The sequence below is a fragment of the Sinohyriopsis cumingii genome, chromosome 15, assembly GCF_028554795.1.
Source record: "Sinohyriopsis cumingii isolate HCF-2022 chromosome 15, ASM2855479v2, whole genome shotgun sequence".
NCBI lineage: Eukaryota > Metazoa > Mollusca > Bivalvia > Unionida > Unionidae > Sinohyriopsis > Sinohyriopsis cumingii.
This window is the reverse complement of record NC_142975.1, coordinates 117419240-117431439: the sequence shown is the minus strand read 5'-3', so window position 1 is coordinate 117431439 and position 12200 is coordinate 117419240. Positions and strand designations below refer to the sequence as shown.

General features: G+C 39.4%; 1 protein-coding gene across 1 annotated transcript in view; it reads left to right on the top strand.

Moving 5' to 3' along the window:
• The window catches only part of LOC149782558 (uncharacterized), a 32404-nt gene extending 20621 nt beyond the window's left edge, over positions 1 to 11783 (top strand). The window contains exons 4-5 of the mRNA XM_089934001.1: positions 21 to 190; positions 11626 to 11783. Of these exons, the coding sequence (XP_089790127.1) occupies positions 21 to 190; positions 11626 to 11673 (218 nt within the window). The 3' untranslated portion in view covers positions 11674 to 11783. The remainder of the gene's footprint in view (positions 1 to 20; positions 191 to 11625) is intronic.
• Positions 11784 to 12200: the final 417 nt, after the last annotated feature.

Sequence of the window (12200 nt, the reverse complement as noted above, 5' to 3'; positions counted from 1 at the left end):
GTGAATTATTTTTTCCACAGTAATGTTTTGCACGTGTGCCAAAGCTGATAGCATTAATCTGTATGCTAGTCACAACAGACAGTCAAACACACTTAGTCTCCTGGAGCCATGGAACTGCGGACGACGAATCGGTACACATGTAGTCCATGATGACGGAACTAGCTGGATATTGATTGATTTCCACAAACAGGTAGTCTCTCTGTCTGTCTGTCTGTACGTACGTACGTACACACGCACGTACGTACGTATGTATGTATGTATGTCACGCGGTAAATATCAATATATTCAATGTGAAAGTTCATGTTTTAATTCTCATGTCAAACTTATCCTCGTTTCCACTTCAGTTGGCATGTTAATATTGAATTAGTAAATTATTGTTTCAATCTTTAAAGCGTCTCCCGAGCACATGACAGTTGCGCAATATGAGTGTAGATGAGGGAGATAAGACCTAAGAGCATGTGATCTACCACATTCATTAAGAGCGGTTTATTTACATGTCCAGGGGTTATTTCATAGTCTACGTTGTATAGTTTAGAGGAAGGTCGTCAGAAAATGGCGACCGGTATCTGACAAGTTTTGTTTTCTTTGGCTTTTGTTGTGTACGCATTGGGGTTTAGCGGGAAATTTCAGACTTTCCTTTATATTAGTTTTTGTGTGAATACACTTCTATGGCTTAGTGTGTGTGTGTGTGTGTGTGTGTGTGTGTGTGTGTGTGTGTGTTTTTGATTTTTAACGTAGCTTTAACAATTTTTCGATCATATCGCTACGATGTTTGCAGTGTGGCAGTTTATAGTGATGTCTAGCACTGGGGCATCATGCCGCAGACATGTAGCATGATGTCCCACCCAGTCACATTATCCTGACAATAATAGGCCGACCTGTCCTAACACTAACCTCTTAATGTTGAGCGCCGAGCGAGGCAGCTGTTAGTACCATTTTTGTAAGTTTTTGGTATGACACGGCAGGGGATCGAACCCACGACCTCCCGCATCTGAGGCAGACGCTATAACCGTTAGGCCACAGGAGCGGTCGATGACTTAGTACTAGGGGATTAGGTTAGTAATAATATTAGTACCCATACTTTTTGGACGGGGTATTAACATGAGCTTGGGGGGTCCCGGGTGGTCGAGTGGTCTAAAGAGCTCACCGTTTCGGAATACTGCAATCTCACCTTTCTCTGCGTGGATTCGAGTCTCAGGCTCGGCTAACGTGGGTCGGTGGTTCTTTCCGGGGTTTTCCAGGGTTCGTCGTCCACAAGTTATACTTGCCGCCCTGTATAGCCTATCTTGTGCTGAAAATGACGCTAAAGCCTACAACAACAACAACAACAACAACAACATGAGCCTATGCGAATCAATGGAACAGCCGGTTGTGATTCACACCAGAAGCTTTTTCAACCTACTATCAACCATTTTGAACACATTCCTTACATATACTGAAACAAATTAAATATTCCTCTTATTTAACACGAGAATCACTGCATATCATCGTTGAAAAACGAGTAAAATATCCTCCGTCATATTAGTTGAACTAAACTACTTCCGCCTTAAGCTTCATTTTTTCGTCTGCCATATAAGGGCTTTACTGCCTTATTTGGAAACGTAAACAGGTCGTAGTAAACATGGTATGCTTGAATAACGTATCGTAGAATATCCAATATGGCATAACATGTCTTATTTGGGTATGCAGTATCGCAGAATATCCAAATATGGCATAGCAAGCCTTATTTGGAAAACGAAGTCATGCGAGAATTTCGTGTTATCTTTCAGGTGGAGAAAGTACGGTTAGCATAAACATACCACTATAATTTACCTGATATAGTCTTAATAAGTTTATAATTAACCAGACTTCCTGAAGACATCACTCTTCTTATGAAGTAGATTTTAACTACAGTCATCATTTGTCTTTGACTATTGTTTTATTTGCTCCATTGTAAGGTATGGGATCAAATCGTAGCCTCAACCACGTTGAGGTTACGACATTGTAGTTAGGGATTAGGTACGCTAAATTTACTTAATGATGAATCATAAGTATATGTTAATCCTCTTTTATTTATCGAACTTAATACTCCGCTGAAGACCCCAAGAAGGCATTTGCACCGAAAAGCACGTTGAAAAGAATGCATAGATACTACATTTGTCTTAATGGGTCCTCTGGCGAAGACATTCGCATAGGAATATACGCCTAAATCCAATCTGAAACTTCCACGTACACGCCGATATATAAAGATAACGTGGGAGACAAATCCTCTCAGGTGTCTGTAGTCGCTGCTTTTCGTGAAACCTTTTCCCCATAATTACACAATACGGACAAACAAATTATGCAGAAGAAAATATACATCTGTTCTCTCAGCTCATAATGGTTCCAAACGACGTGTAGGCACGGCGGGTACACAGTTTTGAGCCAAACACGAGTTCCCTCTCTCGGCGACATGAAAGCTGAGGTCAAAATGTATCTCGGTTTGGAGCGGTCCTTTTGCATGATATCACACGAGAGCGGTCCTTTTGCATGATATCACATGAGAGCGGTCCTTTTGCATGATATCACATGAGAGCGGTCCTTTTGCATGATATCACATGAGATTAAAGTTAGATATTTACGGCAATGTGTTTTTTACAATTTAAAAAATTTAAAATAAAATAAAATATTTTTCATGTCCATGTCGTTTTGTCAAGTAGCAAGAGAGACAGGAACAGGTAGTTGCTGTCTCTCCTCCTCTGCGGCAGACTCAAACACACAATTTTCAACTACTCGAGTTCTTTACTCACGTTTTTTTTTGTGTGCAAAAACATACAAATTCTGCACTGTAGGTGAGGAATTATAAGTGTCTTGACCTTTTGAGTAATTGTACTCTAAATTTTACCCTAAATATTACACGTATGATGAGACGGTCGAATGGAATTTTACAGCTGGTAAGTACCGGACATCAATGATAACAATTATGTATAAAAGACATAAACATGGAGTATCTACGCCAATAACATTGTATCATATACTGCATTAAACTACAACTAAAACGGGCTATAACCCTGAGAAAAATTGTCGAAGCAAAGTGATGTGTCGATATGTCCGTATACATGTGATGATCATAATATATACCAAGTTTCCTGGAAATCCATAAAAAATGATGGACTCGATGTGCAAGCAAGATGATTTGGTGGGTTTTGGCGGCACGTCATTACTTGATAGGCTGTATGATGTAGATGAAAAAATAAGCTAATATAAAAGCTAAGTGCATTTTCCATAGACATATCGAGGCATCCGACCCTGGATAACCTAGGCGGATATCAAATCAGCTATCTTTGGATTTCGAGTCCTACGTTCTGTCCAATGAGATCCCAAGGATTTTAGTTGCGCGAACAATTCTGAGTCGTACACTACATTAAGCTGCAAGACAAAAAGAGCAATAACTAAAAAAAAATACGTGAGTAAAGTGATTAATATATATGCTCATCTTGAGGTGGTAGACATAGCATTTACCAATTTTCATGGTAATCAATGAGAAACTGTCTTCAGATAATGGCCATACTATTTACTAATTAATGTTGTTGTGGGGTTTAACGCCATTTTTCAGCACACGATAGGCTATACATGGCGGCCAGTATAAATGGTGGAGGAAGAACCCGGGAACATCCCGGGAAGAACCACCGACCCTCTAATTAATAAAATCCTTTGTGCTAACGAGTGACACACAGAAGGATGGACGGACGAACAGACACGAGTGTTACTAATAATATCCACGTCTGTGTAACATTATATTTGCCAACGGAAGAGTCATGACACCCATTGGATGGGAAAAGAGAATGTGTTGACTCTGGAAAAACATAAACCCCGTCTCTTCGTTCAGCGTTGAAACATGCTCCAGTCTATATTGCTTGATTGTATTTCATGTTGTGCATCTAGTTCTTTTCTCCAAACAATTTTGGAAAATGATAGATAAAAAGCAAACATGATAATCTCAATCATAAGAGACAAGTGTGTGAGTAACGATTACGTAGTTCACACCTTCGACGTTATTACAAACGTTCATTATCATGCGGAAAAAAGGTGAGGCTAACGCGATGTTGACAACAAAAAATATTGCCCCTTTATATGATTTTATATTGCTGCTTATTTGTCTTTGCATTTTTAGATTTAATCTCTAAAACTTACAAATGTTAGCTTTAAAATAGTGCTATATATCTATTATATTATATTATAAGCTGACATACCGATAAAAAAAGAACCATCAATCAGCCTTTCTCTCTACTATGATAGGGCATAAAATACGCGAAACAAGGATAAATAAATTTATTTCAGTTATATAAAAGTAGAGGTACTATCATGAGTTCATTGTTTTTTTAGTATGTTTTTATATATAAAGTTACTGTTCTAAAAATGCAGACAAGAAGCCATTGCCATAGATCATGGAACTCATATTTTTCGAGGTGAAAGCCACGTCATTAAGTTTCCTTGTAGTAACAGCAAGAAGTATAAACATGGTTCATGGTTCAGTAATTACCTTGAATAGACACTACCGATGAGGCTTCATAAAGTGCATGCAACTTGCGTTACACTAATCTAATTCACAGCCTCACTGACACGTCTAGTACATAGGTTACCTGTTAAGAGTAGAAATTCACAATATGCAATGCATTGTCATTATTTTACCTGTGAATAAACATTTCTTCGTGCAATGATCTCTAGTGGCCTTTTCAGCATGCTACGACGTGTATAGCATGGAAGACTCCATGTGGTCATCGAGACAAATACAAACTTACGTTAATATGGCATTTTTATGTACGTACGCAGATCGACAGATCCTATTATCAAAGTTGTATAACTGGAACATAATTACCATCCAATAAACGAGTTTCAAACAGAAGATTTCAACATAATCAATGAACACGACACACATGCTGCAGGTATTTTATTTGCAATAAGGCTATATCGCTTATAAAGATTCATCCAATCACCAAGTCGCATGATTCTGTGCAGGATGCTTTGCATATAGTATGCCACAAACTGACGTGGCGATGAGTTAACACAAAAACTTACAGAAACCAGTAAAAGACTAAATTCAATCACTATAAACTTCTTTTGTTGTAAGGGTGTGGTAGTAACAATGTATATCATCATCCCATACCATGAATCTGGCATGAACAATGCCTGAAAAATGAAATTCAACACAAATTTGAGCCCAATTACCTTCTACTGAAATGATGGAGTGGTACTCATAAAGATGCATCCCTGCATCAAGAAGGCACGATTCCAGATAGGATAATTATATGCATATCTTTCATAACAGACTACGTGGTCATGAAGTAATACAACAACATGTCCTAAAAGAGTAAGATGCAGGTCACAATGTCCTTTTTGTATCGTTCTGATACAAAAAGAGATTTTATACAATAGTATATTTAATGATAAAACATGAACAGTAAAATGTAGTTTTGTGGGTAAAACAAATTTTAATTATGTTTCACCTGCCTATTATTATTGTTATTATTATTATTATTATTATTATTATTATTACACTGCTATAGTCTTTCCTGTGGCCAGTCCCATCCAAGGTAAATTCTGTACTCCAATTAGAAACTGCAGGCCCAAAACAAAAATAGGATAGTCGCAGTCTGATGGATTAATCACTTCCGTCATACGGAATATCGAATGCAAAATCTTGGAACGAGACTGCAAGGATAGGAGAGAGTAGGTAATTAGCTTTTAATAGTAGGTAGTTATTACATGATAAAAACTTAGTTTTATCCCCCGCCAAATTTTTTAAAATTAAACATCTGCACGACATTGCTTATTGTTATTATAACGTTTGTGTCTTTTCCAGCCTGGTAGGAGGTTGATGGTTCTTAGACCAACCAGTTATTCTTCGCCTTTATTTTACTCACATTAATGGTGGCAGAAACCAACGGTGCTTGGTACAGTTTCTGCAGGATCGTCAGCATTTTGATGTGGCGGATTGTCGGGCCGCTTGCTAGTAATTAATAAATTTATTTCGAGTGACCACTGAGGTGGCGAAGGACACGGTTTCGACCATTTTTGTTCCTTTTTTATGCATCCGCACAGAATGGAAGTGTCGAACCTCGCCGACGAGTCAATATTGATCATCCCAATAAAACATATGACGGAAACAGTAAGTTGGGGCGCTACAATAGGTAGCTGAATCCTAGATAGGAAGCCGAGCTGGCAAAACGAAAAAAGAAAATAAACCTGAATCATAATTACTTTTGAATCGAAAGCAAACATTTTCTACCCATAGGGCATGAGAATCATTCCTTCTCCTTGCTGACGCTTGTATGGTTTAAGGAAAATGAATATGACGAGTAGATTGTTTTGGTTAAATCAGACGTAACGGTAGCGATTCTATGCAATGTTTTACAGAAGGGACCATAATAATCGCAACAGGAGAGCCATTCTCAGCAGCACATACTTGGGGTAGTCTACAAACAGGTCGAGGAGATCGTTGAACTGTGATTGTTAGGGTCACCGAGAAGCAATCAGAATAAACCTGTGTGCATGAGTAGGTTTAAAGTGGACCCAAGTTCAAAATGAAAGCGTCAGCTGCCCATGAATCTGATATGGAATAAGAGAGACATAAAGTAGCAGCTTATTGTTTAATATCGTTCAAAACAAAATCCACCGTTGGCCTCCCCACTCATAAAAATGTCTGTCTACTACCCGCTGGTGCAGAGAACATTACGTTAGGACCGTCGGTTATTGTCTGGACAGGCTGTTTGTCATGATATTTTTCTTGTGTGGATTGTGGAGGACTCTGAGAGTGATCTAATAAGAAACTATCTGAGGAGGTTACATACTTCCAAGGAAATATAATTGGTAACGGTGTCTCCTTTGATGTATTATGAATGCCATAACCGATGTGCCGTCTATAGCACAGCAGTGTCTTTTGAGGTTCACACACCCTATAGCGTAAGGCTTGCATTTCTAGGATTACCAGGGATTAAGGAAGCATCGCAACCTAAATCTGAGGTGTTGACATACAGGAATGAGTGATATTCTGGGGCGTAAATCGGAAATCCGGCCATAAAACTCCTTTGATTTAACCACCAGTCTCTGCTGGCTACTAAAGTTGAATTTTAAAAGTATCTGAACTGAAGGACGACACTTGTGGGATCTCCATTTTATAGCAGCAGAAACCCGAGATGCACCATATGTAGTCTTCTTAGAGAACTAGATCCGCTGCCTTGTTCAAGGACCCAAGGAGGGACAGGCGTATGAGCAGACATCGATGTCTTCTGGAATACCCTTGTCATGAGGGACGCAATCTTTAATGAACACACGAAGTATCCCTTGATTTGTGAGGACATTCATTATAACATAAATACAGTTTTGAAGATTTAGATATAACATTTCCTCGTTGGAAATTAAACCCAGTTGAGTCACTAACTTCCAACACTGTCAGATCTTATAGAAAGGCGAGAGTGAAAACGTTGCTATCAACCAGTCCTCAAAATACTGGATGATCTGCGACAATAACGACCTTAGATAAACCCCTAATACTTCCATCATCCTGGTAAAAGGGCTGGGAGCCGAAGGGAAGAGTAGAAATGTGTGTGTATGTGTGTGTGTGTGTGAATTGGATTTTTAACGTAGCTTAAATTGTGTTCGTTCATATCGCTACGATGTCTGCAGTGTGACAGTTTATAGTGATGACATGCACTGGGGCATCATGCAGCAGACATGTAGCAGTATGTTCCACCTAGTCACATGCTGACATCAGGTCGACCAGTCCTAACATTAAAATCATAATGCTGAGCACCAAGCGGGGTAGCTGCAAGTACAATTTTTATAAGTCTCTGGTATGACACGTTCGCGGTTGATTCTCCGACCTGTCGCATCCGAGGCGGACGCTCTTTCCACTTAGGCCATTGGAGCGCTCAGTAGAAAATTGAGAGACCCATTTGATTTGACAAAACTTCACGAAGTTTTCGTGGAACTGGAATAAACCTCCGCTAGGTATTTGAAGACGTTCCCCGTTGTTCCCCTTTATGAAGTGCATTCCTAAACAAACACGTTTCAGATGGAAAACTTGATAATGAGGCGTTAAAGTTCCCATTTTTTCAAAACCAGGACAATTTGAGTGTAAAATCAGAGATTTTAAGTGTTTGTCACCCTTTCCATTGAAAAGTGGGCATCTTTTTTATTTCGGATTTCAATTTTTCTTGAAAAGCGAGAGGAAGGTCCTTAATAGAGGCGGAGAGTTCGTGAACCTATTCCGGTAACCTTCTTGTATTGCTTAGAAGACCCATGCTTCTTCCAATTCATTTAACCATACCTTTGAATAAAGGCTTAGTCTGGCGCCTACTGGGTCGTTGGAAAGAGGTGTGTGTGTGTGTGTGTGTGTGTGTGTGTGTGTGTGTGTGTGTGTGTGTGATGAATGTGCGACTCACAAGGGCCAGCTGTCTGCCATTCTAGGGATAGATGGGAGTTATAAACCTCCTGTCAACGCCCTTTCATCCACCTCATTTTACGAAAAAATGGCAAGCCGGAATTGTAGGGGGAATTTGGCTGCCTTATTGACTCGTGCTTTACATAATTATGCAGAGGGCTCAGGCTGGCTAGGTCCGATCTTGGCCGCTTGTTCGGGCCTGGGACTGCGGAAAACAGCAGATGTTGTTAATTTATGAGATCTGGGGAGGTTGCTGTATGTATTAAATAGCCAAATAAGGACTCAGCGTAAAATTAGATGCCTCCTACAAATACATCGAAAGTGCCATCGAAAACGAGAGTGAGTGTCATGGTGATTGCCTCCAGATATCTCTTTAAGGTCACCCATGACAGATTCCTCCATCAGTAGGTTTTAGGAGGATGCCACAAAGAGATCGAGGTGTGAAGCTGTGGTAATTAGAATTTAAATCTTGAGCTACATAGCTTATGACAACTTAACGTTGATGAGGATCCAGGTCCCTGCTGATATTCTCACCTTGAATATTCCCAAATCCCGAATGAAGAGGAGGAGGCTTGAATAGCCTTGCAGGCGAGTTAATCCTTTATTTGGAGGTAAATTTAAAGGGCCACAGCGTGAACAAGTGGGTTGACTAACCTATCTGATATTTATCATTTTCGTCTTCTCCTTACAACGCCTTTGTAATACCACTTACAAAGGCAGAGTTCGGAAGCAGAGGATGATCCATTTTAGTCCCCGAAAACCTTTCCAACCTGGAGAACATTCTGCTATCCAAAGATACAGAAAGCTTTGGACATATATGGGGGGGGGTCAGAAATCCATATCGCCTGACCGATATATTAGCATAGTGGTCTGGACACCAAAGGAAGAATGACCTAACACAGCCGGTACTCTTGTTACTTTTTTGAGTCTATTAGAACAGATAGTTCGTAGACCTGTCTCCTTGGACTGGGCGAGACAGAATTATCCATTTCGTAATCTCTTCCTGGATAAAGAGATTGACGGGCACCTTTAGAGGTAGCATTAGGGAGTTATTGCCACGATACCTTTACTTTGACGAAGGATCAGGAGGATTGGACTGGGAGGTTTACGGTCTGATCTGTTCATCGACAAATGGGGCTATGAGTAAAACACCCATGGTACAGTGAGGGAAAAGGGAGACATTTCAGACAAACCACCGGGGGGCGGAACTCCCAACCCACTGAGGAAGTTACCAGAAAAGAAGTGAGGACCGAAATGATGTACGCTGCCTAGTGCCTTGTGATCTGTCAGTGACCGGTATTAGATGACCGGTGATCAGAACCCATATTGCCTGCTGAGATATACGGTACTCTGAACCAGTTGTGGGCCTGCCTATTGGCACGTGCTAAAACCAGATGTCCGGTGAAAAGCCAATGACCGGTCAGACGACAAAGACGTTCTTAATTAGTCCTCATCCTTTTCAGGTAACTCGGATCGTCCGACGAATACCGCATTGACTCAGATCTACCAAAGCGAGTTAAATGTGATAATTTGTTTGTCAGAAAGGCGGGATTCACTCAGATGCTTTAGTTATTTTTGCAACGAAAAGTGCCACCGATCCCTCGTCAGGTGTTGGAGAGTTCTTTACAACGGAAAGTGCCAGAGATCTCTCACTGTATCGGAAGTAGTCTACCGGAGATGAAGAGGAGGATGTGATTTTCTTGTTAATGTCGCTTTAGGATCAGCGGCTTTTCTGGCAAATCAAACATCTCATCTGACTATAATGCACATGCAGAACATCCGTCTGTGCAAGCACGCGTAGTACATGCAAAGCAAGCAAGATGAGCATCCCTAAGAGGCTTATTTTATGTATGTATTTGCCAACTTATTGTAGCATGCTCATTAGCTGATAAACTAGCGGAACATCGATAAGTAGGTGATCTCTACGCTAACACGTTATGACAATGAGTTGATACAAATGTAATACACCGCTTAATTAGCGACTGCACAAAACCCTTGATATTAACAACAAGGGGGCAATGTTAAGGACACGAGATTACCACATAAAGTCCAAACAAAAGAAGGATGATATCCCGTATAACAGAGGTGACTACGAGATCGGACTGGGGCTATGTTTATTTATTTATCAATTTGTTTTTCTTCTATTTTTCCTTCTTCCGATTACTTATTTAGGGACAATTTTATCTTTGACTGAGAAATAGCGCCCAAGCCAAATATAGTTACCCATTGTCACCGAAGTGTGAACTGTATGGTACAGTAAGCTTCTTCTTAAAAGTATAGTAACCATCCTCTCACAAACGTTTCAGAATTCCATGTCTACACCTATTACAATGGTATCTAAGTCGTCATGAGGTTAATGGAAAGACTTAACCTAGGTTAGTTAAATGTGGGATATAGGTCACATTAACCTTCTTTTGTTTTTAGAGTGATGTAATAATAACGGTGCATACATCATGTAGTTTGTTGATTCCTTGAGACTGAACCTAAGTCAGTGAGTGTTACAACATGGGTCACATTGATTTGTTTTTGTGATGACGGTGTATGTTTCTATCAACATGCATCCCATCTCCAAATTTCATTATTGTAGGTAACAACAATGTGTATGCAGGGTATCAATCACCTATTTCGTCATGAGCTAAATGTTAGAATTTAAGCATATAAAGTAAAATGCGATATTGTGGGTCACAATAATCTTTTCTTATACGGGTGTGGAACTAATAGGGACACACATAATCATTTAGTTCGATGCTTTGTCATGAATAGAATTTGAAAAATAAACTTAAAATACTCAATTTGATAAAAGTCAGAAGCACGAAATATGGGTTACAGACCTTTTTAGGGGATGGCAGCGTAATACTCACCAAGATGCATCCACTCATCATATTTCATTGTTGTAGTTAGAATATCAATTTTTAGTGTGCAAAAATCAGTGTAAAAACCAAGAATGCGCTATTAATGTATATGTACAATATTAGCCTCCTCAGCTCCTTTCATTGTGGGTAAACTCTATGAACTCATTTCCAAACTGTTGCATAGAAAGTAAGAATGGCTGAGATTTATTAACGATTCACATATGTGCATAACGTTATCTATGCCGACGGGACACCCGGTGTAATAAATACAGTATCTTTCTATTTCGTAGAGTTGAGCAACAAATCTTACTCCGCTTCCATTATCCATACACCTTTGCACAGAAAATACAGTTAATTTGTTTTACTTTTCAGACTGGATGGGTCGATGCACAATACACACGTACAATATATTGTGGGTGAAGACCGATATCAACCTGACTTATTATCCAGTATGTTGCTCAATATTAGCAATTGATATGAACTGCATTTTAATTTTTACTTCTGTGAAAAGTAATAAAGTATTTGTTTTCCTTGATCTTCACTCATCCCTGCACGTACATATAAATATATGAATGTCACATATTTTTTCAATGATAACAATGTGAAGATTGAGGGCTTTGCGACCATCGTGTATATGTACTCGTACAAAGTGGTTGATCAATACACAATTGAGCAATTAGAGTAATTTATTATCAAAATGATCTAATAAACAGAAAACGTTGCTACTTAAGCAGTATTTACTTCTCGTTGCGGTATAATAGTTCTGTAACACGTAATGGGTCTCACTAACAAGTGAATAAAACTAAAATCCTGCGTTATTCTGTCTTGAGGTCGATGTTTCCTCTATTTCCAAAGATCTCAAGATCATAATAGCTGTCAACTGAAGGGTTATTAAAGGCGTAATTATTGCAAATAATTTTCCTCTTACCAACTACTGCCATTTCTTT